Source organism: Miniopterus natalensis, chromosome 2 (assembly GCF_054644295.1).
Source record: "Miniopterus natalensis isolate mMinNat1 chromosome 2, mMinNat1.hap1, whole genome shotgun sequence".
Classification (NCBI taxonomy): domain Eukaryota; kingdom Metazoa; phylum Chordata; class Mammalia; order Chiroptera; family Miniopteridae; genus Miniopterus; species Miniopterus natalensis.
This window is the reverse complement of record NC_142082.1, coordinates 116,228,040-116,255,576: the sequence shown is the minus strand read 5'-3', so window position 1 is coordinate 116,255,576 and position 27,537 is coordinate 116,228,040. Positions and strand designations below refer to the sequence as shown.

General features: G+C 32.3%; 1 protein-coding gene across 1 annotated transcript in view; it reads left to right on the top strand.

Annotated features, from left to right (window-relative positions):
- The window catches only part of LRRIQ1 (leucine rich repeats and IQ motif containing 1), a 200,070-nt gene that overhangs the window by 5,658 nt on the left and 166,875 nt on the right, over nt 1-27,537 (top strand). The window contains exons 3-9 of the mRNA XM_016199434.2: nt 538-599; nt 2,021-2,135; nt 2,701-2,924; nt 7,066-7,140; nt 10,174-11,805; nt 17,679-17,831; nt 19,165-19,315. Of these exons, the coding sequence (XP_016054920.2) occupies nt 538-599; nt 2,021-2,135; nt 2,701-2,924; nt 7,066-7,140; nt 10,174-11,805; nt 17,679-17,831; nt 19,165-19,315 (2,412 nt within the window). The remainder of the gene's footprint in view (nt 1-537; nt 600-2,020; nt 2,136-2,700; nt 2,925-7,065; nt 7,141-10,173; nt 11,806-17,678; nt 17,832-19,164; nt 19,316-27,537) is intronic.

The window sequence follows — 27,537 nt, the reverse complement described above, 5'->3', positions numbered from 1 at the left end:
GAAATGTTATCATGATATAACACATTAAATGAAAAGGAAAAGAAACATAACCACGTCTATACAGATAATAAAAAGATATATCTATTCAACAAAAACTCATAAAATCAAGAAAGGATCCTTCATTTACATGTTAGTAATTTAATCTTTTAAACTAATACTTTTATTAAAGTGGTTTCAATACCTTGTGTAAGATTATATTGCTAGTTTGTAGCAGGTAGAATTAAACTTTTGTTGGTTTCTAATTAAGATGTCATTACAATATCAAACAACATTATTCTGTGTATGTGGAGAATAAACTTTAGTCTAGAATATAAAAGGTGATACCGAATTAGTGATATAAAAATGTGTTACTTAGAATAAAAATTACAGATTTCCTCTGTTCTTTACTCTTCATTGTTTTTCTGTTGTTTTAAGAGCTACTGATCAAAAATATGCTTTTATAGAATTTGAGATTAAAAGATGATGAAGGGATTTCGAATTTGAATATGTTGTTCTCTATTTTAACATTTAAAGTTATCATATTTTTTCTTTCTCTAGGCTATACTTATGGAGCAGTTTCTAATAATCATATGTATTTAAGGAAAGATCAATTAATGAAGGTATATGTTCAACATTTGACTAAAATGACTCATTATTACAGTTAGAAATTTACCTTTCCCTCTTTGGATGATAGTTCACTGATTTAAAGTTCATTGGTTTAAAAATTTTAAATTTAATTACTTTTAAGCAAATCATTTTTGTTTTTATATTTTCCTTGGCATATAAAACAAAACCACTGAAATTTCAATCTTTAAAATATAAGAACTAGCAATTTGAAACATCAATACTTGGGAATTTAATGTGCATGTAGATAAAACAGTAGAACGCTATTGCATGATTTTCCCCCTAAAAGTCTGACAAAAAATTGAATAGTGTTTATTATCTTGCTTAGAAATGTAATGTGTTCAAGCAGAGACTTTAAATATGGTATAGAAACTTTAAACTTATAACATCTTACATTAGTTGTTTTTAAAGATATACTTAAATATCTCTAAAAAATAAGAGTAAAGGAGAGTTAGCATTTTGATTAAAACTCCCACAAACCTCTTCTACAGGTTCAACATCTTGGATTCACTTTTAACTCTCATTTTTACCGAACTCTACTTTTTAAAAAATATGTCCTTATTGACTTTAGAGAGAGGAAGGGAGAGGGAGAGAGAGAGACAGAAACATCAGTGGTGAGAGAACCATTGATCAGCTGCCCCTGCACACCCCCTCCTGGGGATCGAGCCCGAAACCCGGGCACTTACCCTGACCAGGAATCAAACGGGCCATCTCCTGGATCCTAGGTTGATACTCAACTGCTGAGCCACGCCAGCTGGGCAGCCTAACTCTATTTTTACCTAGTTCTATTCCTGCTCCCTAATACGTCTAAAGTAATATGAAAATTACTTATATGTAGGCCTCTTACTTGCTGTTTTGGTAGCACTGAAACTTGAAATGTTAACTTTGAATCATCATCCTGCTACTTCATTGGAATAGAGTCCAGTGGAAATCTAATTATGGAAAAGTATTAATAAAAGTTATGTCTTATGTTTAATTCAGTTTAAAGTAGATAATAGTTCTGGTTTTCAGATATAGTGAATATATTAACAATTTGTATATGTGAAAAATCAGTACAGATGTGAAAACTCTCTACAGATAAGAAAAATAGAAATGTATTTGGAGAAAACAAATATTAGTAAAAATATTTTTAAATGATTATCATTCAGTTTAATTAATTATTGTGGATTGATATTATAGAGTGATTAGAGTTCCAAAAAAATGTAAGGTTGAAATGCAGTCAGTTTGCATGGGGAAAACACTATTATTCACCATGAAGACAGTAATTATTCCTATGCTATAGAATAGTATGTGGAAGGGATTTGAAGTAAGTAAACTTGTATTTGTGTATATACAAATATTTTCTATATTATTAAAATGATAGTTTTATGTTCTATTTTGGTTTTCTTTAATCATTGGTACTCTTCTAACCTCTTAGATATTATCTGAAATAGATAAAGAAGAATTTTTGAGAAGTAAAATCCACTGTGGCAGTCCTGATTCTGTTCCAGAGCCTGGGCCTCATGAACATGTGGATGAACTTGTTTTGCCAGGTGGACTAAACTATTCAATGATATTTTTGATAATAAATATCAAATAATATAAATGGTCATTTTGATATTAAAATTTTTATCTGATCATAATTGAGAAAATTTAGAATTTTTTCTTTTGACATTTAGAAAAATGCAATCATGTATCATGCTTTCACAATATTTATTTAATTATATACTCTTGTAGTCTTGTGTATGCCTCCTAAATTAAGTTGATTCAAATATATTTATAATTTTTCTACATATATAGCTCACTGCAATAAACATACCCAGCCTTGGATTTCTTAAGTGTACCTTAACTACACATGAGCACACACAAACACAGCATAATTTTAGATTAAGTTTTGTGGAGTGGTTTAAGGCAAACTATGTGTTTTCTTCATTGACTGTAGTGGGATTTCCATGTATATTCAAGAATGTATTTTTTTATTTTTTGGATTTTATCACTTTTTCTTTGGTAATATGTTGAAATTATTTCTTCCTTTTAAAATTACTTTTATACTTTACATAGCATCACTTTTGACAGGTTTGATTTTAAAAATAATACTATTTCTCCCTCTGACTACAGATGATGGTGAAATAAGTTTTGGATACTGTGAAGTGGAAGAAAGATGTAGGCAATCTTTTGAGGCTTGGCAAGATAAACAGAAAGAACTAGAAGACCAAGAGAAAGAAACTCTCAAAGCTCAGAGGGATAGAGAAGAAAAGCAGTTTCAAGAGGAAGAAGAAAAGAGACGATGCTGGATGAAACAATTTGAAGTTGAAAAGAAGAAATTAGAGAACATTCAAAAGGTTTTTTTTTTGTTTCGTTTTTCACACTTTTTTAAAATTAGTATCTACTTATGAAGAGTATTGCTCTTTTGGATTGTAGTATGTGTTGAGCTCTGTTGTATGGTGTTTTTTTTTAAATATATCTTTATTGATTTCAGAGAGAGGAAAGGAGAGGGAGAGAGAGATACAAACATCAGTGATGAGAGAGTCATTGATCCGCTGCCTCCTGCACGCCCCTGACTGGGGATCGAGTCCGCAACCCGGGCATGTGCCCTGACTGGGAATCAAACCCCGATTGCCTGGATCCTAGGTCGATGCTCAACCACTGAGCCATGCCCGGCCAGGCTGTTGTATGGTTTTTAATTACTCCTGATAATAGAAGCAATGGACTGGATTAACAATATTTAATATGATTTCCTTGGTTACTTTTTATTGAAATTTATTGGAATTTCATATGCTGCTTTGGATTGTGGAAGTCCCTAGAATCTTTGCAGTTTCAAAGGTAGTCCTAGAAAGGCTGACATTTATAGCATAAACGGTTGCTTTTTTACACCAGAATTTTCTTGATCCTGCAGTGCCCTTGCTGTGTGGTCTGATATATAGCAATTAAGTAACATATTTGGTTGAAGAGGTTCAACCATGTAAATCAGTGTTGGGGAAACTTTTTTTCTGCCAAGGGACATTTGGATATTTATAACATCATTTGCAGGCCATACAACCTTATCAACTTAAAAATTATCTATGAAAAAAGTTCCTAGACTTACTGAATTTCCAGTTCCACCTGCAGTTGCCTTGGCAGGGCCAGACCAAGTGATTTTGTGGGCGGTATACAGCCTCAAGGTCAGATGTTCCCCAACCCTGATGTAGATGATGGTTTGTGCTTCATCCTGGTAATTGAGCTAATTCCTTGGACTAGAAATTTTTGGTATGGAAGACTTTTGTGTTGTTATCATTTCAGTTTTTCTCCCAACCCCACCTCAGAAAGTCTATACCCTCAGGTCATTGTAGTGGCATATTGAGAAACTAGTGGATTTTTAGTACCCTACTTGTGGGCTCTCATGATCCTTAGAATGTCTCGATAACATCCTGGACTAACTCCTCTGTCTTACATCACTAAAGTAGATTTACATATTACCTAGAACTTGCTAGATTTGAATGTTTCATTCAGAGAAATTAGCGTGTGGTCATACAGTCATTTCAGGGTATTCTAGCCTTCTATGTCGAGTACATTGCATTTCCTGGTTATATAGAAAGTAAACATATTAAAAATAATTGTAATATTGTAGAACCACTTTGACCATGCTTTTATTCCTAACAAACTCTAAATCTTTAGCTTTCCTTTAGTTATATTTTCTTTCAACAAATCAATATGATCATTTCCATCATAAAACTATGATTTAAAAATGACATCAGTAGGTTTAGTGAATTCCTAAATTTGTGCTTTGCTATATCTTGGGGCTTAAAAAGTTTCTGGTGGGCTAGTCCATAATTTTATAATGATGGGTTCTAATTATGTGATTTACTTCCTTTTAATAGTTCTTTGCTATCCCCCTTGTTAGCGGCCTCTTCTATTCCTCAAAATTGCTATTGTATATCTCTTTCTATGAGTTTCACCCAATTGCTCTCTCTTAATTATTAGCATATAATCACATAACATTTTTGCATCAAATACGAGCTTCCTCTTGTTTTTAATCTCATATCTATTCAGCATCAACCTCTATACCCACTCCCCCTCCCTTCTATATCAGTAAGAAAGGTTTCTTTCTCCTACCAATGGTTAGCTTTTTCTCCTCTGCTCTTTCATTTTCCAGTTTACCCCTGATTTTTCTTCTATGGAAAACACCCCTATCACCTTCCTTGTTTCTTATTGTTTATAAACACGTTCAATTTTCTCCCATCCGAAAAACAAAACGAACGAAAAACCATGAGATCACCTTTGTTCATATGTCTCACTTTATCAAGCTCTTTGACTCTACTTATAGTCAGGATTCTTCTTTTAAAAAATATGTCTTTTTGATTTTTAGAGAGAGAGGAAGGGAGAGGGAGGGAGGAAGGGAGAGAGAGAGAGAAACATAGATGTGAGAGAGAAATGTCGATAGGTTGCCTCCCGCACACCTCCCGAACCTGCAACCTGGCCATGTGCCCTGACCAAGGAATCAAACCAGTGACCTTTCAGTGCAGGGGACAACACTCAACTAACAGCCATACTGAGGCTTCTTAGAAGAGTGTTATTTTTGCCATATCCATTTCCTTGTCTCATTCAATCGTGAACCTGCTAGGTGTTTACCACCACCCCACTGAGTGAAACTGTCCTTGACAAAAGTAACCAATTACTTCTAAGTTACCATACTCACAGGTTCTTTTTCAGTTTTATTTTGGCCTCTATAACATTTTAAGCCAGCAAAACTTAGATCGTTGGCCATTTCTCTTTCCCATGACTTCTGCGAGACCACGCTGCCTTGACTCTTTTTTCCATGTTTGGAAGTCCTCCTTGATGTCCATTTTGAGCTGCTTTTTCTTTCTCCTTGAATGTAATCCTACCAGGGCTCTCATCCTTTGCCCTTCGCTCCTTATTCCATATAGTTTTCCTCTCTATAATCTCATTCGTAGCCTTGGCTGTTCAGAACCAAATCTGTGTTTCTAACAAAAAAGTGAACTAACTACGTAATTCTCCTACAGATTCTGCACACTCAGTACTTCGTGTATCAAAAGCTGAGCGCATTGTCTTTCTGAGTCACGTTCCTCCTTTGGTATCCTTTCTTTTAATGGGCCACACGACATCATAGTCCAAGCCAGAAAGATGAGGACCATTTTTGACTCTTCCCTCTCTTTTATTGTTCTCTTCTTTTTAAAAATAGCTGTATTATCCATCTTTTCATCCATATATCTGCGGCTACTCCGTAGTTCAGGGCGCGCTAATGTCTAGCTTTGGATATTTGTTATCGTCTCTGATTGATCTCCTTACGTTTTGTCTTCCACAGACTCCTCCACCCTAGTGCTTCCAGAAGGACATTAATTTTTTTAAAGTTACCTACCTTCTTAAATCCCATCAAAATTTCCCATAGCTCATATAAGATAATGTCCAAAGAAATTTTTCCATGACCTTTATATCCAATCAGTTGGCAATTTGTGGCAATTTCACATTACATTGTCTTTGTATCTGGTCTTGCTCCTGCACACTATCCACAGAGGCCCTCATTTATTCTCATGTGGACTTCGCTTACTGATCTTATTGGTGTGTCCTGGGCTTCCTGTCACTAACTCTATGTAATGTGACATTATGATTTTCCTAAAAACAGAGCTGTAATAATTTTTCTAGTTCAAAAACATTTAATAAATGCCTAAAATTCTGTTTAATCTTTTGAAAACCTAGTCATTCCAAATACAATCTTCTGCATGAAACCACGATCCTCCAATCATAACACCTTTTCCTACTGTGATTCATTATAGTCTTCTCTTGCAGTAAACTTATTCTGCTAAATTTGGAGTAATATGTGAACTTGTGAGAATGTTTTCATATTAAAGGTCAATTTTTAGATTAAAGGGATTATGTTCTGCTGATTTTTGTTTATTCTTCAGACCCTTAACAAAATATGTGTTAATAAAGCTTTATTAAAAGAAAACCATGTCCCAGCCAGGTGGCTCAGTTCGTTGGAGTGTCGTCTCTCATACCAAAAAGGCTGCAGGTTCGATTCCCAGTCAGGGCACATACCTAGGTTGTAGTTTGGACTAATGGATGTTTCTCTTTCTCTCTCTCTCCCTTAAGCAAACAAACAAACAAACAAAATATTAAATGGGATGGGATGGAACGAAAAATATTGTAATGCAAAGCCTATCTTACATACATTATTATTTGTAATTTTTGCATTTCCCAACACTATTTCTAGCTGATGCTCTTTATTATGTGAGTAAACATGCTCAAATAAATAAAACAACTTTCCCAGGTTACAAACATCTTTCAGTGTTCAAAATGGGAACCCTGGGCATTAACTATATGACACTTTAGGTTGAGATTAAAGTTGTTATTCCAGTACTAATAACTGAGCACCATTGAGTGAGTTGTTTTAACCATTATTTACAAATATATGTTATGAGAATCATGTATAATGAGCATAATATTTTTTGACATTTGAATATAATATTTTAATATTAACATGTTCAGCAAGAACAGGCCAAGATGAATGATGAACTCTGTAAAGAAGAGAAAATCTGGAAAGAGAAATTTAAACAACATGAGGTATCTATTTGTTGTTTTTACTCAGTGCAATAATCGTTCTTTATTTGGAATAAGTTACTACACCCAAAATGGACATTTTAATATAATATTGCCTATCTGGTAGGATTTAATTTACTAAAGCTTTAAACATTCATTAATCATTAGAAACTCTTCTTGAAATAGAATGTTCTGATAATGAAAAAAACACACAACAAAACTGGTTGGTGAGTGAATGTCTACATAAAATTATAATTCTAACATTTCTTTTAATTATAATTCTAAATTTATTTTTCTTTTTAAGGTTTGAGGAAATATACTATTAGGAGCATTTCATTAGGTTTGAAAATTGTTATGAAAGTGACTGCATTTCTTAAACACAATTAGTTGAATGTACTATATAATCATTTGAATTTAAAATGATTCTGTTGACATATTTATTAAATTTTAACTTTTATCTCATAGTTTTTATATAAAATTATTTTAAGTAATTACAAGGACAAAGTAGATAAAAAAAATTCCCATAATCTTGCTATCCAGTAAACATATTACCTTTCTTTTTATTTCTTTCAAGTCTTTTCTTTATTTATATAAACACATTCCAGAAAAGGTAGGTTTCTACCAGCCTTATTTTTTTAATTGAAATATATTTGACATATATCACTGTATAAGTTTAAGGTATAAAACATGTTAATTTGATATAGTTGCATATTGTAATATAATTGTCTCTACTGTCCATCTTTTAATAAAAAATGTTGGTTAGACATCTGAGGAGACAGATTCACACGAATCACAAGAACCAGAACAAAAAAACCCAAACAAACAAACAAACAAACAAAAAAACATAGTATCTCACCTACAGGTAACCCAAATGTTGGAATTAGGAGAACCATTAAAATAGCTGAAGCTATCATGCAGTAGCAAAACAGTTAAACAGATAAGTGATATGAAAAGAGAATTAGAATCTATAATGAAGTATCAAATGTACATTCTAGAGTTGAAAAGTTCAGTATATAAAATTAAAAATTCAGCGGATATTTGACAGTAGATTTGACACAATAAGAGAGAATTAGTGAAATTGAAGTAAGGTCAATAGAAAATATTCAAATTAAGGCACAGAGAGGATAAAAATGGAAAAAACAGAAAAGAGCACAAGAAACATGTGATATATAGTGTAAAGATAAAAATGTATAATAGTAATCTTGGAAAGAAAGGAGAGAAAGAATGGAATAGAAGCAATGGGTCTGAAGAGATAATAGTTGAAATGGTTTTAAATTATTAAAAAAAAAATCAATCTGAACATTCAAAGATGTTTAATGATCCCCAAGTAGGATTAATACAAAGAAAATTACACCTGGAAATTTAATTGTGTAACTATTGAAATTAAAGACAAGTGGGGAATAGTCCTAAAATGGAGCAAGAGTAAACGAACAGCTGACTTCTTAAATGAAATGATGGAAGGAAGAAGACAGTAGAATAAAAAATTTAAGTGTTAAGTGTTAATGCTTTTTGATCATCAGTGTTCTTTGAATCCTGAGTCTTACCTACTTTCTGGATCTGTTTTCATTTTCTATAATATGTATTAAAGCACATGTCTAAAAATATTTTTAAATGGCAAATTTTCTCAATCTTTGCATCCTTGAAAATGTTTTTGCTTTTAAAACTAAATGATTTGTTTTCTTGGGTTTACAATCTAGATTTATTACCATTTAGTTTTAACAATTTAAAGATATATTTTCATTGCATAGTTACTTAATTTTGCCTATTAGGATTTTTTACTTTTTACATTTATCCACATATATTTACTGGTATTCTGTTGTCTGCCAGGCACTTCTCTAAGTGCTCAAGATACAGCAGTGAATCAAATAGAAAATAACCTCTGCCTTCAGGGACCTTAGATTTCTTAGGGTTCTAACCTATTATTACCATTTATATGAATGTATTGTGTTTATGTGTCTGTGTGTGTGAGAAAGAGAGAGAGAGAGGGAGAGAGAGAGAGAGAAAGAGTGTTATGACCTTCTCTTGGTTTAGAAAACATTATTTTATTCCCTTCAATATTTCGCAGTTCTTTATTTTGGAACTTCTACTAGTCATGTGAGTTTCTGTGTTGATACTCTTTATACCTAAACAGCTCTGTCATATAGTTTATGTCATTATTTTGTATGTTGTTTTGGGAAAACATCTAATTTAGAAGTTTTCTTTAGGCAGTCAGCTGTTATGCCATTCTGTTTTTATTTTTGAGTCATTTTTTAAAAATTGAGCACTTACATTTTGTTTTTAGTGAGCTTATTTCTGTTTAAACATGTTTTTTTCCTACATTTAATTTATTTAGATTTATTTAGTTTAATAATTCTCTTTTCTCAGAAATTGGTTCTTCTGCTTATTAAAGTATTTTCATTGCCCCACATCATTTCTGTTAGTTTTTTCTCAAATATTTGCTGAATTTTGTTGATCTGTTTACTTTTGTTTTAGGATTCTAGTGACAATGATATTTTCTCACCTAAGTCCAAATTGTCTCATTTAATACAATATATATACTTATCAATTTTCTTAAGTTACAAAAGCATAAGATGTGTAACTAGGCTAATTCTTCACATTGCTTATTTGATGTTTTACCTTGCCCTCTTAATATCACAGTCTCATAAAATAACTCCTTGCTTCTGCAGCCCCTGTGCTAGTTCTGGGAGATTCCTTTAGCAGAACTCCCATCTCAGAAAAACAAAGTCCTTCTCTCCTACACAGATTTTGGCTTGTAGTTTTGCTTGCCTTTTCTCTGTCATTTTAATTTCATATTCTTTCTATTCTCAAGGAATTCCTCAGTTTAATCTGGGTGGCTTAGTGTAGCCATATCAGAGAATCAACTTATTAACTTGATAGAAGCTCCTAAATTCAAAAAAATATATATCCTTTAAAATAAATGAATTTAGTTTTTTAAGAGAATTTTATAGTTACTTTGTTATTTCAGTTTTAGCATTTGTTTTTAATCTCATATTTAGATAATATTTTAATAGCATCACACATTTAATTTATGCTGACTACTACTTACCTTTCTTTTAGGAGTTTATTAGAAACTTCCATTTGCAAATGGAAGAAGAAAGAACAAGATTTAAAGACCTACAGGAAAAAGAAAAAATGCGTTTATTAAAAACACAGCATAATGCAGCTGTAAAAATTCAAACTAAATATAGAGCATTTGTGGCCTACCAAAAATATGGCCCAGTCATAAAAGAACAAATAGAAAATAAGAAAAAGAAAGCACTAGAGTGGAAGGAAAAGGAAGCAAAAATACGACAGATGGAAGAAGAAAGACGAAAAAGATTTGAGGAGGAAAAGAGGATAGAAGAAGAGCTACAAAGGCAGAGGAAAGAGGAAAGAAGACAGAGAGAAAAAGAATACGAGGAAAAGAAGAGCATCCTGAGACGAGAAAAAGAGCAACTACTAAACAAAGAAAAATTAAGATTAGAAGAAGATGGAAGAAAACAGCTAATAATAAGAGCATTAAAAAAGGGAGACCATGATGCCGCCCACTTACCTGTCAAAGATAAATCAAAGAATAAGGGTGAAGTAGCCAAAATGCTGGGGGGTGAAAGGTCAAAGAAGTGGGGAGCTACTTCCCTTCGGCTAGCTGAAAAGTTGGATAAGAGAGAGAATAGAGATAGTCAGCTTGTGCTGAAAGACTCAATACAAGTGCAATGGAAAGAATCTTCATCGAAGCAAGCTATTTTGGCAGGATTTAAAATGGAAGAAAAAAGTGAAAACCTAGCAAAACAACAATGTTCAGAGAAGTTGGTCAAGCAAGAAAGCAGATGTGAAACTCTAGACCTAAAAACCGAACTGGAAAACCCACATCTGAAAGAACATGTGAAAGAACAGTTTCACCTGCAAGAATTAATCTGTCCAATACAAAAGGAGAAAACCATGAAGGCTGCCATAAATGAGACTATAATGCAAGAAACCCAAATAATATTGGGGCATAATCAAGAAATTAATGAGGTGAAAAACAGTGAAGCACAGAAACTAATAAAAAATAATCAACAGAGTAAGACACAAAAACTAGAAAAAGAAGACATAAAAGAACAGAATGGAACATTATGTGAAGAGGATAACATTTCAGTGATTTCAGTGAATCAAAAGCTACTGCCACTAAAGTTAGAACACTCTGAATATATAGGGGAAAATGTAATACTACAAGGAAAAGAAATTGATTTAAAATCTAAAGAAACTGAGGAGAATCCAAAAGGCAGTGCTCTGAATAGTGATGTAATTATTAATACCAGTGATGCTATGATAAATGTAGAAAGCAAACTAAACAATCAAAATTGTATTTTAGATAGACATTCTCCTTGCGAAGTCTTGAGTGGCTATAATACAAAAAACGACTTGGTTTTAAAAGATGTAAACTCTCCAAAATCTCAGATTAGAGAAATTCTAGAAGAATGTCATGAAAATAGAGCTGAATGTGAGAGTGTAGAGATCTGCTCTCAACCAGAGTCAACACTTCTGTCTTCTATTGAAGAAAAGAGGCAAGCTTGGGTAAAATCTTTTAAACCCTGGTTGGAAATTTTCAAGCAAAATCAACAAAAGAAGATTGTGAAGAGAAAGAGACTTGTGAAATGCCCAGCCAACATAATGCCCCCTTTAAATACGCCTGAAATTCTTCAGTGTGGCCCTTGGAACACTTTACAACAGGTATTTTGTAATTTTATAATATATTGTCTTATTTAATTGCAATTGGTTTTCTAAATGTAACTTTTAAAATATTAATAGGCATATTTTATATTCAATAATTCTGTCCTTTAATCAATGAAGTTGCTAATGAAATATTGCTTCCATTTGAGAGGGGATGTATTTAAAAGATCTCAATTTTAAATTATTAAGGGCACCTTCTCCCTCAGTGAATAACCATTAAAAACTTTGATTTATACCTCAGAGCCTATGTTTAAGGACCCTATAGTCATTATTAAGTTTCTAAGAGTGGAGGCATCTGGGAAAGTAGGGTTGAAATAGAATAGAAAATTCCTGATATTCAGTTAGGAGTTTGCTTTAGTCTTGAGCCACAGCACCACCTTGTGGCTCCTTTTGGAATGAAATGGATTTTCCTGTACTTGAAAAGTGCTGTAAGAGAAGAGTTTATAACAGTAGAAGACTCTAGAATTTCTATAAAAACATAATTATTTAGTGATGTGCTGTGTAAACATGGTGGATATGTGCCTTAAATTTAAAATGGTTGTCACCAAATGCTACTAATTTTCTGTGTTTATGGAGTTCATAGTTTCAATAAAAATTAAGACAGAAACAAATGTGTAGAAAAACAGGGAAAAATATTTCAAATAGTGGGAACATCAGAAAGGACTTATGACTTAAAAAACATGTATTTGGCTAGGACCTGAAACTCAAATGTATTTAATAAAATTTGTTTAGTTTCTTCATATAGACAGATGCCTAGGAAAGGAAACATGCACATTAATATATATGCATTATTTTATTATTCCTCAGCAAATATTCATTTGTCTAATATGATTGGTCAGTATTTACTATTGGAACAATGAGGCATATACAAAACACAGTCTTTGCCCCTATGGCACTTACTCCTTGGTATTTCTTCTCCCACCCATTCCGTTCCTTCCCTGGAACTCCTATCAATTTACATAAAATAAGAATTAATCCTTCCTTTTACTTCTTAGAGCATAGAATTTCCAAACTGTAATGTGTACACAGGTCACCTGGGGTTGATTCTGATTAATTAGGTCTGATATTCAATGCTCTGCCTTTTTTCAGTGACCCTGGGTACTGCTGTTGGGGCTGGTCCATCAATTAACTGGAGTAGCAGTGTTCTAAAGGATCCTGTAGTCCTCTGACCGCTACTCAAAGCAACTATCTCAAACATTTAATTTTTCTTTGAAACCTCAAAATATACAGTATAGAGATGAAAAATATGTGTGAATGTGTAATATAAATATTTAAGTTTCATAAAATATCATCTTGTAACAAATCTGGCAGATGGCTATTGCGGTGTTTCAGAGCTGCTGTTGACCCATGGCTCACTTTATTACTTTGATTTTCTAATCTCTTATTAGTATCCTATCTTTGTTCTTATCTCGAGCACCCTTTGCAATAATTGGAAGGTCCTTCTGGAGAGAACCTTTTGAAAAGAAAAGTTTACTCTTCTGGAATTTTACTCAGTAATGAATTTTTTTTGCTTATATTAATCTCTCACTTGAGCCGTTAGGACACAATCAGGTCTGCTTCTTGTCCATACTTCTTTACATATTGCCAGGCAAATAGTGGTTTTGATTAGTTGACTATGGGATGGATGAATGAAGGATGGATAAGTAAATCTAGCTGAATGTTCATTCTACCTCCAATTATTACTAACTTCACAATTTCAACAGAGTGTATTGACTACAAAGGAAATGAATATAAAAATTATTTGAGTGTAATTTAATAAAATACTAACAAACCCTGTATCAAGTAAGATCAGGGTTTAATTTTATTTCTGCTATTTACTGGCTGTGTTACCTTGTGCAAGGTTATTGATCTTTCTGAGCCTCAGTTTTGTCTTTTATAAACTGGGAAGAGCAATACCTACTTTATAGGATTGTTGAGTTTAAAATACTATATATGAAGAATACAGTCTAGGGCTCCTAATATATGCAATAGTCATTGTCAAATGTAGATCCCCAGTATCTGAAGAAAAAGCAAATGGATTTTTGAGAGCTGCGTAATAGCCTGTTTCATCAAAGAAGTTTGTAAGTTGAAAATGCTGGGCCATCCACTCTATGCAATAATATCACAAAAGAATATGACTGGAGATCATTGGTTATTGGCAACTAATATATTTTAATTTTTCTTAGTTTTACTGTTTTAACTTTTTAAAAAATTTTTGGCATTTTATTCCTAGTGGTAACTTGCTTTAAATAACAACAAGAAAAAAAGGTACCAAGCTTAAGGAATTTTTTTTTTCTTTGTTAATCCACACCTGAAGACATGTTTTTCATTGATTCTAGAGAGAGAGGAAAGGAGAGGGAGAAACATCAATCCATATGCACCCCAACTGGGGATTGAACCGGCAACCTGGATATGTGCCCTGACTGGGAGCAACCCTTTGGTGCACTGGATGATTCTCTAACCAACCGAGCCACACCAGTCATTTTTTAATACGACTTTATAATATGGCACAAATTATAACATTTTAGCAGCTGGTTGACTTTAAGACCACAATGTCTCATTTTCCTTGTACAAGGCAAAGTGTAATAAACTGGTGTTGTGATGGTACATGACTGACTTGAAGTTAGATTCTCTTTCACTTAATCCACTAATCATACCTCCCATTCAGCCTCTGCAGCTGATTTTTAAGTAATATTATTTCTTCAGGTTTAGTAGTTTGACATGTGGCACTGAACAGATGTTCTGCAAAAAGCAAAACATAGTCATTGCTTTCATTATGTACCACAAGCTGTCAAGGATTTGGGGAAATAGAGATGACTAAGTGGAAAACTGATTTGTGATCTTTTGGTAAAATACAAATAAATGAGCCATAGATTCTATAGGTGAACAGTGCATTTTAAAGTCATGAAAAATATTAATTTTTCAAATATCTTTGTAGTAACCCTTTATAAGGGAAAGAAGCTGTGAATGCTATAAATATATATTTAGTTTTGCCACAAGGCTAGTGCAGTTTCTTCATTCATTTATTTTTTATTTTAACTATTTTTTAAATTCTCACCTGAGGATATGTTTTTTATTGTTTGTTTGTTTTTATTGATTTTATAGAAAGAGAAAGAGGAAGGGAGAGAGAGAGAAACATTGATGTGAGAGAGTAACCTTGATCGGTAGCCTGCCATAACCACCCTCACCTGGGATTGAACCCCAAACCTAGGTATGTGCCCTGACCGGGAATCAAACCCACAGCTTTTTTTGGTGTATAAGATGACACTCCAGCCAACTGAACCACCCAGCCAGGGCTGTTCATTTACTTATTTAAGAAACATTTAGTGAATATTCACTATGCTTCCAGTTTCTCTTTTTCAGGTTGACCATATAGTAATGAACACCTATGAGAATTAATTCTATATTGACTACTTTTTGGAGCATAAAACCATTTTATTTATTTGATTCTTATCATGCAGGTATCAATAAATGATTAATGTGAAACATTATTTTGATCTCATATGTTTGGATGAATCTAGAGTGGAATAGTAAATAAATTGTTTTATCATCAGGAAATTTTTAAAATTTTCAATAAAAGGGCGGAGGGAATATTTATGAACTACCTCATATTCAAAAGTAGATATCATTAACAAGGACACGGCAATGATCGTCACTCCTGTACTATAATTAAACTAGCAAATTGCACATCATAATAACCAGAACTTACTTGTGTTTATATATTTAATTGTAAGTAGCATATTATTAAATCGGGCAGAATAATATAAATTATAGGGTAAACATTTGTTACTATAAAGCTGCAGTTGTAGAGTTTTCAGTTTGTAAGTGCTCAATTCTAAATAGTGTGTTAATTTTTTAGTGTAGAATCAGTTTTCCAATCACAGAATATATAGTAGTTCTTTGTGGACAAATTAAATGGACATTACGCAGCAGTTATCTTGTCACAAACAGATGAATATTTTTCTTCCTAAAAAATTATAAAAATATTTGTTTCAAAAGTTGTTATAGATTTATTTTTCAATTACAGTTGACATTCAATGTTATATTAATTTCAGGTATACAACGTAGTGCTTAGACATTTATATTGTGTACAACATAGTGCTTAGATCATTACTAAAATGATCACCTCAAGTAAGTCTAGCACCCACCTGACACCATACACAGTCATTACAATACTATTGACTGTATTCCCTATGTTATATGTCACATCCCTGTGACTATTTTAATAACTGGCAATTTGTACTTCTTAATCCCTTTTACCCTTTTCACCCATCTCCCAACACCTTTCCATCTGGCCACCACTAATTTGTTCTCTGTATCTATGAGTTTGTTTTGTTTGTTAATGTATTTTGATTTTTAGATTCCACATATAAGTGAATTAATATGATATTTTTCGTTGACTGACTTACCACTTATTTTGGTCTTCTTTCTTATTTTCATCGTAAGTCTCCCATCTATATCACTTTCCTTCTGCCTCATATAATGCTGTTGTCTCTGACATAGTCTCTCACTTTTGTTTAAGTGGGGATGGATGTATTTTACCCTCATTCTTGAAAAATATCTTCACCAATAAAAGATGTTTAGATTATGAGTAATTGAGAAATTCCTAAAATAATTATGAAACTAAAAACTTTTATTCACCCAAAGTTCTTAAAATATTGATTGTTGCTTTTGCTGTGTAAGGGAGGAGTAGACAATCACTTCTTTATACCTTCATGAGCATATGGTCTTCCTATTCACTCATGTAAATATGTAAGTTCAAAACATAGTTTGTTATCACACACAGGAAATTTTGACATGAAGAGGAGTTAAGGAACTTAAATTTTTATACTTTTTCAGGCTTTTTCTGAAGCAATAATGCTTTCAATTTCAGCCGAACAATATTTGAATTTCTATTTAGATTATGATATATACTAGACTTCTTATGATATATACTAGACTCTTCTGATAATTTGTATTATTTTTTCTCTTACTCTTTTTTCTTTATTTTCTTTTTCATCACCATTTACCCCCTCTTACTCTCCTCTGCCTCCCAACCTCCTTTTCTCCAACAATCACCACACTGTTGTCTGTGTCCATGAGTCCTTTCTCTTTTTTCTTTTTTATTCAATCCTCTACCACCACCCCCGACACCACTATTAATTTTTAAATTGTTATTCTGCACATGGGAAACCTGGCCTTGGGAGTTTTGATGTGGCAATATGAAAGTACTCTTCTTTAAAGTGATTTATATAGTTATTTCAGTGCATAGACTCAATTATAGTGAAAAACCAACACGTTATTACGTTATTCCTCTGCCCTTTAACTTAGGTGAGAATTCTTGGGTTTAATAAGTGGAGTAATTTTTTGTAATCCAAAAATATTTCTATCTCACATTCTTGTAGAACATTAAGTATAGTCCTTAATATACATACAATAAATTTGAATACATTCTTTGATATTGAGTTTTCTTTAGTTAAAAATAGTTAAACCAAAAAGATAGAAAATTCCTTAAGAAAAAAACGTAATGAAGTAATGAGTCTATAATAATATCTCAGTAATATGAAATATTGTAAATGTATGGTCTTCAAATGTTTGAAAAATACAGAAAAAAATTATGATTTATTTTACCACAGATGCTATATGCTTGGGTATATTACATTACTTAATAGTAAGGAATGATTCATACCTTTATAATACAGAAGACTTGTAATAGAATGGTGTTTGTATTCCATGGTTCAGTTCCCAACCACCCCAACGTCTCATCAACTTATGGCATCAGACTCAGACTTGAACCAGAGAATCATCTCATTTAAGTCAGATCCAAGTGGAGATGATCTGTTCAGATAGAGTTCTCTGAACTCAGAGGTCATTATTTTTAATGTTATGCACTCCATTTGTCTTGAATTCTCTAGGTTACAAGGGTAACATTTCAAGATTTGCCAGGTTGTAGCCTTTCCACATTGGCAGAGTGTACAAATCTTCAGCTTCTGTCTCTTAGACGCTGTGGATTAACTTCTTTGCACAACCTGAATAATTGCAAAAAACTGAAGTACATTGATGTACAGGTATGTCCTCTGTTCACATTATTTTATCTTGTAATAAAATATAAAAGGATTCATCTTAGCATTTCCAAAATGAATATTTTGAAAAAACAAAACAAGAAACATTTATTAAAATAACATGTAACTCATGTTGTGAAGATATCAAGGGGCAAAATTTCTGAGACCCAGAGAGGAAAAATGATTAGGCAGTGTGACCTGGAAACTATTTATCTCTATTTGCAGATGATTGTTCTTGTTACTTTTTGCTATGTAATAAATGACCATATTACTTAGTAAATTAAAACAGCACCATTTTATTTGCTCATCGTTCTGGGGACCATAAATTGAGGTCAGGATTGCCTGGGCATTTCTTCTGCTTTATATTGTGTTGACTGGCTCTCTTATTATGTAATTTGCAGCTGGGACTGGAATGTCTAAAACACCTTCTCTCTATGGTTGGTACCTTGGGAGGTTATCAGTTCCTTAATAAGGACTCAGTTTTGCTCCATGGTAATGTTTTTCTATGACTTTTGATTCTGCCCACTGGGCTTTTGACTCCATCCTCAATGCATAGTTCCTTGTCCTCAAGAAGTGTCCTATTTCACAGCTGAGAATTTTTCTCAACCAGTTTCTTTCCCATAGAAAGTGGGGGGTGGGGCACCTAAAGGTCCTTTTCATTTTGAATTATATTTTTAGTTCAAGCTGGTGGTGCTTTCACTAATATGATTTTCTTTTAAAACATTGTAGGATTTCTATGCTTATTAAGTTCACTCCGTTAGACAAAGGCTATACTCATAAATATTTTTTGAAAGGATGCTGTGGACTATGCCCTTAAGATTTGTAAAATCCATTTATCTTTCTGAGGTTTTAAAAAAGAGAACTGCTGTTGCATCCTTGACACATGATCTTGACACTGAAACTTATATATATGTGTTTGTGTAGTAAATCTATAAACCTATATATGAGATGTGTACTTAATAAATGATATTAGTGTTATTGGGAGAGAAAGGAACTGAGGAGGGAAAGTGGGGAAATTTCAACTTTTTCAGTGTTTGTTCTTTTTAAATAACAGTTTTATATAGGAACTATGACCAAATGTTAATTGTTCATTTAGATTAAAATATCTTGTTATATGATCCTCTGTTTTCTATATTTTAAAAGATTATTAATAAATATAAAATCGGTTAATTATTTATTAGATTACTAAATATTTTCATCTAGATAGTATAACATTCTGCATGCTTATCTTAAAGTTAGAGATTTAGATATTCATTTGGATGTTATACCTCATCCTCTTTTTTTCTCTTTTTTAATAAACCATTGAAATAAAATTAATTATATTTATTCTTTGTTTTAGGAAAATAATATTGAGACTATCGACTTTGAAAATTTGGAAAATCTCTGTGTTGTTCTTCTTAATAAAAATCAACTGACTTCTCTGCATGGTTTGGATGGCTGCACTAATATCCAAGACCTTGAACTTTCACATAATAAAATCACTCGAATTGGTGAGAACAATGGAATTTTAATATGTAGACATTTATTTCTCATGGTTATGTTTTGTTTCATTTACTCCTTTTCAAGAATAGGTCACCATCTATTATTTGTTTATTTTATTCATGCCATACTTATTTAATCTTTTATCCTGATATATTAAGAAAAGAAAATAAATTTTTTTTATTAATTTATATATATATATCTTTATTGATTTCAGAGAGAGGAAAGGAGAGGGAGAGAGAGAGATAGAAACATCAATGATGAGAGAGTCATTGATCGAGCCCACAACCCGGGTATGTGCCCTGACCAGGAATCGAACCCCGATCACCTGGTTCCTAGGTCAATGCTCAACCGCTGAGCCACTCCTGGCCGGGCAAGAAAATCAAATAATTTTTAGTGTATACAAAAGGAATATACTCCCACCCCTGACAAATGGGTAATTGTTAATAGCTCCTGCTATTAGTATATTCACCTCCCTGTTCCTTTTCTTATAACCAGTAGTGATCTGAGCTCTACTGGGGAATATAATACTTCAGTTTGGTGCCATCATATTTTTATGGATCCTGTGCTCTCTGGTGAGAACTGTCTTCACTGTTTAAGGCCAGCCCTTCTATTTCTATAAATATACATGTCAGTCTCCTCTGGTACCTTACTCCATCATTTTTCACCTGTCTTATGTCAAGTTCTTCCCATTGTCATTCATTTCTACAATCACCTCATCTCTCTTACACTTTGTTGTCAAGTTTTGGAGTGTTCTTTTCTTGCTATCACTTGTTACTACTCAACTTCTCTCTTCTACCGACTGAAATTCAACTGACTTCTATACTGTTTCCAGAATGTTAATTCTAAAATAAGTCTTTCCTTTTTTACTACCTGGCTTAAAATTCCCTGTTTTTTTTATTTTTATTATTTAACTTGTGAAATTCTCAAGGGACTTAATAGGGGCTTTAATGATTAATGAATAATTGAGGGTTGCCAAAAAATCAGGAACTAGATAAAAACTTTACTCTGGTACAATACTAATGGCTTAAATTTTCGGATTCCCCCCAAAAGCACTATCCTTTCTACCTCCTTTGTCCTAGAAGCATTAGGAAAGTGATCTGGACCAAAATATCAGGGAAGTGGTGTGGGAACAGATGGGAAGTAAAAGTGAGCCAACTTTCTGTGCTTAGACCTGCTTCTACTTAGGCCTCCTTGATATTAGTTTCATTTGTTTGCTTTTTTTTTTTTCTTTCATTTTGTTAACATTGAAAATATCAAACAAAATAAACACATGAAGATTCCATATAACCACGTTCAACATTTGCTTCATTGTTACTTTTTTTTCTTTTTTAAAGCAAACTCCAAGATTATATAATTTCTTTTTTTCATGCTTCAGGAGATGGTTTTTAATAATATGGTCCATTCTTAACCACAACTCACTGTGACACCTATTAAAAATTAATGATGATACCTTGTATCAACTGATAATACATAATCCAATTTTTATTATTATTACAAAGTTATCTGAGTTTATTTGAATCATAATACAAGCAATTACCACATATTACATTTACATAGCTGTTTGAAGTCTCTCTAATCTGCAGCAATCCTCCCACTTTTCCTCCATGCCACTGATTTATTGCAGAACCTATATTAATTGTCAGATGCATTTATATGGGTTCTATCATTTTGTATTCCTATCACTAATACATGTTAATACCACTTCTGCTTTCTTTTGTTTATGTTCTTTTTTATTTTTCAGTTAAATATTTAATTTCTTTATCTTTTTTCACTGTTGTTGACATAATCTGTCTATAAACTTTCCTCTGAGTACTACTTAGTCCATAACTTCTGATATATAGGTATTTTCATCAATTCTACAATTTTATCATGTATTTTATCTTTTAGCTAAGATTTTAGATTTCCATATAGAAAGGACTTTTTGTTGTTGTTATTTTTTCTAGTTTTTATTGCATTATAATCAGAGAATGATTTTGTGCCATTTCTGCTTTTTGGAACTTACCCTGATTTTCTAATTTGTGGTCGATTTTCAGGAATGTTTTGTGTGTTCTTGAAAAGGAGGTTATTTATTTTTATTTCAATATAGAGTTTACATTTTCATTTTTAAGATCTACCTTAGTGATCACTTGTTTTAAGTATTTTATATCTACTTGATCTACCTTGGACTGAGGAGTTGAGGTATTTTAAATTTGTCTGTTTTTTATCAGCTTCTTTTTGTGTATCATTTGGTTTTCACTTAATGAATGTTGCTCCATGCTGTTTCATAGATATTCCTGTGTTATCTTCATTGTGAATTTTAGCCTAGAAAATTATATTCCCCTTTTCATCTCTTTAACGCTTTTGAGGTTAGATTCTTCCTTGTTTGATATAGTTTCTTTTTGTTCATATAAAAAACAATGTTCTTTAATCTTTCTGAATCACTTTGTTTTAGGTATGTACTCGTAAATAGCATAGATTTGTATTTTATTTTTTGGTCCAAGCTTAAATATTTTCCCCCTCATATAGACCGTGACCATTTGCATTTATTAATTCAGCTTACATAATTGGCCTCAGTTCTGTCATCACACTCAGGATAATGCTCTCTCTTGTGGAGGCCTGGTTGAGAATACATGGGCTCTTGCACCACTAAAGCAACTTCACTTCTTGCTTATCCATTCTCTTTCCCTAGGATTCCCTCCGTACGAGTGGATTCAGCCTAGATTATGTTGGTCCTGGATACTTACTTATTGCCCCTCTTAGAAAAAATTAAGCTTGTAATTTATTCCCCATTTAAACTGGAAGGATAGCTTGTGGGTATTTTTATTTCTTTTTGCTCTTTATGGAATTCTGGAGGAAGTATGGGGAGAGTTGGACATAGGCAGTCACAATCATCTCCCATTTCTGTAGATATGAGGAAAATGTAGTTGTTAGCACAAAGCAAGCTTTTGTTTAGCAAACATTTTGAAGCACACTTTTGAAAATAGTATAATGTATAATATATTTTAATCTGTTTATTTGCCTCTGTGTCTGTGTTGCCTGCTCTCGGACCACTCATGGCTTCTCCATATGGAAATACTGATACTTTTGATACAAAATTTTTACTTTAAAATTTCAATTTAATATACATATAGAAATACTTTTGTTGTTGTTGTTGGAATGAAGGCAAGTGCATTGAAATGTATGTTACTGTATTGCCACACAGCAAAGCAAACTTGAAAAAAATTAAAAGGCTGTTTGTAAGGAGAAATGCCTGAACTCTTATTCACTTCATTTTCATTGCCAGCAGTGCTGTATGGGATTTTTTGTAGCCAGTGGATTTCCTGGGATAGGATATCTGCAAGATTTATGTGAAAACTGCCATCGTATTAATTGATGTACCTGAGGTATCTCTATGTAGTACAGAGCAAACAAGGTAAAAGACATCTTTGCTGTCTGTTGGTTACAATGAAACCCTGTATTTATTGAGTGTGAGGAGAGTATACATGAGAAAGTAGATTTTTTGAAAACCAATTGGAGTCTGTTTTTAATCTTCAGAAATTGCTTACAGAGATTCTAGTTGAGCTAAGTGAAAAGCATAGATTTTGTCTTTCAATGATAAATTGATGCTGAGAACTCTTATGAAGGGGCACAAAGATAGATTTGTGTTTATAAGTTAATAAGTTACCATTCCATGCTATATTTCTTATTAGGTGAAATAAAATTGGAAGCAATACCAGGTATTTTATATTTGTGGTTTCACGTTTAATTTGTTTCTAATTCTTCCTAAGCTATAGCTATTGCAATAGTTAATAGGTAATGTTAGTGCTAATTATTCTTTTTATTAGAAAACATTGATGCACATTTTTATTTGACCTTCTTTACATTTAAGTGAATGAGAATAGCTACTCTATCAACTTATTTAAGGCAATTTGTTGGAAATTATTTGTGCTGAATATTTTCTATTCTAATTAAATTGTTTAATTATAGAAATAGAAACACACTATGAAATTTACTTTTTAAAAGTAATTTAAAATTTAGTTCTATAAATGAAAATTACAAAGTTAATATATTTTTGTTACTGCCTTTAATGTTTAAACATATCGTCTACTGTGGCTATGGAAAGAGATGGTTTTAATTATTATTATTAATCATAACTAAAATATAAATTAAAAATGTTATTTCTCAGATATATATTGATGTACAAATTATTCTCTGGCCAAATATAGTAAAAAATAAACTATCATATTGGGGTATGTAGGATCATATAAATATTGTAGTAATTTAAAGAATACTGTGTATTTTTTCCTATAATTTTCTATGATTGGTTTTATATTGGTAGCAAGTTTTTGATTATAGAATATTTTTATTTAATCTTGAATTATTTTAGCATATTTTCAATGCACAAAATAATAGCTTTAAGTTTATTGAGTTCATTAGGTTGATGATTTTAAAGATGGAGTTATTTTAGATCCAGAGACATAGAAGCATGAAGCAGACTGATGAATTTCACAGGGAAGGGTGTGTGTGTTTGGGGGGGGACTTATTTTAATCAAATGAGATTTTATTATACTTTTTAAAATTAATTTAAAATGTTTTATGATTTTTTTTGAGTTACATGACTATCTTTTATAATTCAGTTAGTTTGGGTGGATCACATTTTAAGTGTTAAGGAGTGTTCTATATTATATTTCGTTCTTTTTTCCCCCTAAAATTTCCCGCATGTAAGTTTCAGGCAAAATTGGTAAAACATTTTGCTTCGTACAAGTAATGTGGAAAAATATTTCTTGAATGGATGCTGCTACAGTGATTATTAAAGTTTACAAAATTGGTCTGTGGGAAATCTTTTGTATTTTGAGTTAGTATTTTTGATTTAGTTTTTCAATGAATAGCCAAAGCAAATGAAAAGTAGGTGACGTATACTTTGTAATCTACTTTGTTCCTCCCATTTTTATGTCAGATTTTATTGAATATCTAGAAGAAATATTAGAAATGAAATTAATTTTGAAAAAAAAATTGAGGAATGACAAAATTGTTTTAAGACTTTTCTTATAGAAAAAATACAAGTTAAAATAATATAGTAAGAGATAACCTTTTTACCACCTGGCATTGTTTTATGTTTTTTATCCATATCAATTCATTTAGTTTTCCTAGAAATGCTATGCGTTAGGTACTGCTATTTTTTTTTTTTTTTTAGGTAAGATAACTGAAGCACATAGTTTCAGTAAATTTTCTGAAGTCACACAGTTAGTAAATCATAGATCCGGGATTTGAAACTCAGCAGTCTACTCCTGGTACCTAATTTTTTAATTCCTAGTACTACTGCCTCTGTAATAAATATGCATATAATATTTAAGATTTTTACTCTTTTTTGTTATACTGTAGTACAATTCTTTATGCTGAAAAAAGTAATGATTTTAAGGTTTATTTATTAATGAATTTACTACTGAGCAAATTTAGAAAGCACTTACTATGTACCAGTACTTTTCCAGGCACTAGAACACTGCACTGAAATATTGCTGAGGATTCAACAATAAAAAAATACAATTAAATATCCTGATTTTCACCAAGATTATACTAGTGATAAATATATATATAGAGAGAGAGATTAGGGGTAAATTGCTATATATCATTTATTGAATATTGGTCAATATGAAAGAAAGTATGATTTTAATGTGTAAGAGCAAATAATTTTATTTTCTCATTGATGAAGCTTCTGATCTGCTATTTTAGGAAAACTTTAATCTGGAATAAATGTTTCTTTAATGTCAGCAATTAATTTGTTCATTTATAAGTTTCAGGTAATACCTTCCTAGGAAATATCATTGTAAACTGATAGAGCTACTAAGAAGTTTACTTGTTTGTTTATTTATTATGCTGCCTTATTTTTAGATCGTATTGCTTTATGGAAAAGTGACACTAGTATATAAGTATGAAAGGTACTGAAATAGTTCAGCACTTTTATATAGCTTCATTACTATGTCATGGCTCATAAGGGAATGTGCCTGAGTTAATTTTTGCTACCAAATGTTGTCTTTGGAACTTTAGAAAAATAGCAAAGTAAAATGAAGATCTGGATATTTTGCTTGTAGAAATGTCTTTCATTATATACTTCGTGAATTCTTTGGATTCCACTAGATGGTGCTAACTTACCCTTTAGATATTTATTTATTTATTTATTTAATTTTTTAAGTTGAATTTATTGGGGTGACAGTAGTTAATATGATTGTACATTAGAGTTATCAGATTTCAAGTGTACATTTCTGTGATACATGATCTATATATTGCATTGTGTACCCACCACCCAAAGTCAATATATTTATCACAATATATTTGGACCCCTTTACCCTTTCATACCCCCCCTCCACACCCCTTCATTCTGGTAACCCCTATATTATTGTCTGTGTCTATGAGTTTCAGTTTTATATCTCACATATGAGTGAAATCATATGGTTCTTAACTTTTTCTGACTTATTTTGCTTAGCATGATATTCTAGAGCCCATCAATGTTGTCTCAAATGGCAGCATTTCATCCTTTCTCATGGCTGAATAGTATTCCATTGTATATATGCATCACATCTTCTTTATCCAATCATCTATTAAAGGACGCTTTGGCCATTTCCTCATCTTGGCCACCATGAATAATGCTGCAGTGAACATAGGGTTTCATATATCTTTGAGAATAAATGTTTTCAAATTTTTCAGGTAAATACCCAGGAGAGGGATTGCTGGGTTATATGGTAAGCCTAGTCTTAATTTTTTGAGGAACCTCCATACTGTTTTTGGTAGTGACTGTACAAATTTATAGTCCCACCAGCAGTGAATGAGGGTTCCTTTTTCTCTACAACCTCTCCAACACTTATTATTAATTGTCCATTACCAGATGGCTTCATTAGTGAATTCTACCAAACATTCAAAGAAGAGTTGATTCCTATTTTTCTCAAACTCTTCCAAAAAATTGAAGAAGAGGCAATAATTCCTAACACAGTTTATGAGGCCAAAATAACCCTGGTACCAAAACCTGGCAAGGATAACACCAAAAAAGAAAACTACACTCCAATATCTCTGAATACAGATACAAAAATCCTAAACAAAATACTAGCAAATCGAATACAGCAGTACATTAAAAAATAATACATCACAATCAAGTGGGGTTCATTCCAGGGGTACAAGTATGGCTCAACATTAGCAAATTGATCAATGTAATGCACCATGTTAACAAAAGAAAGGATAAAAATCATATGATCTTATCAATAGATGAAGAGAAAGCATTTGATAAGATACAATACCCACTTGTGATTAAAACACTCAATAAAATGCTGATAGAAGGAAAGTACCTCAACATAATAAAGGTCATATATGATAAATCCTCAGCTAATATCATACTCAGTGGTGAAAAACTGAAAGCTTTTCCTCTAAAATCAGCAGCAAGATAAGGATGCCCAAACTCATCACTCTTATTCAACATAGTTCTAGAAGTCCTAGCCAGAGCAATAAAGCAAGAGAAAGAAATAAAATTAATCCAAATTGGGAAGGAAGAAGTAAAAGTGTAACTTTATGCAGATGACATGATCCTTTACATAGAAAACCCTAAGTACTCTACCTGAACACTACTAGAAACAATAAAAAAATACAGTAGAGTTGCAGGATACAAAATCAATGTACAAAAATCCACTGCATTCCTGTATGCTAACAATGACATTTCAGAAAAAGAAATGGAAAATATTATTTTTGCAATTCAACAAAAAAAGTAAAATACCTAGGAATAAATTTTTAATTCTTTTTTTTTTTTTTAAATATCTTTATTGATTTCAGAGAGAGGAAAGGAGAGGGAGAGAGAGAGACAGAAACATCAATGATGAGAGAGTCACCGATCAAGCCCGCAACCGGGCATGTGCCCTGACCAGGAATCGAACCCTGTTCTCCTGGATCCTAGGTTGACGCCCAACCGCTGAGCCACACCCAGCCTGGCAGGAATAAATTTAACAAAGGATGTGGAGGATCTACATACTGAAAACTACAAAGCATTTATTACTCTAAGTGATTGAAAAAGACACAATGAAATGGAAAGATGTTCCATGTTCATGGGTTGGAAGAATCAACAGTTAAAATGACCCTGTTACCCAAAGCAATATACAGATTTAATACAATCTTCATCAAAATCACTATGACATTTTTTTCTGCCCTGAGAAGTGTGGCGCAGTTGGTTGGAGCATCCTGCTGTATACCAAAAGGTGAAGGGTTCAATTCATGGTTAGGGCACATACCCAGGCTG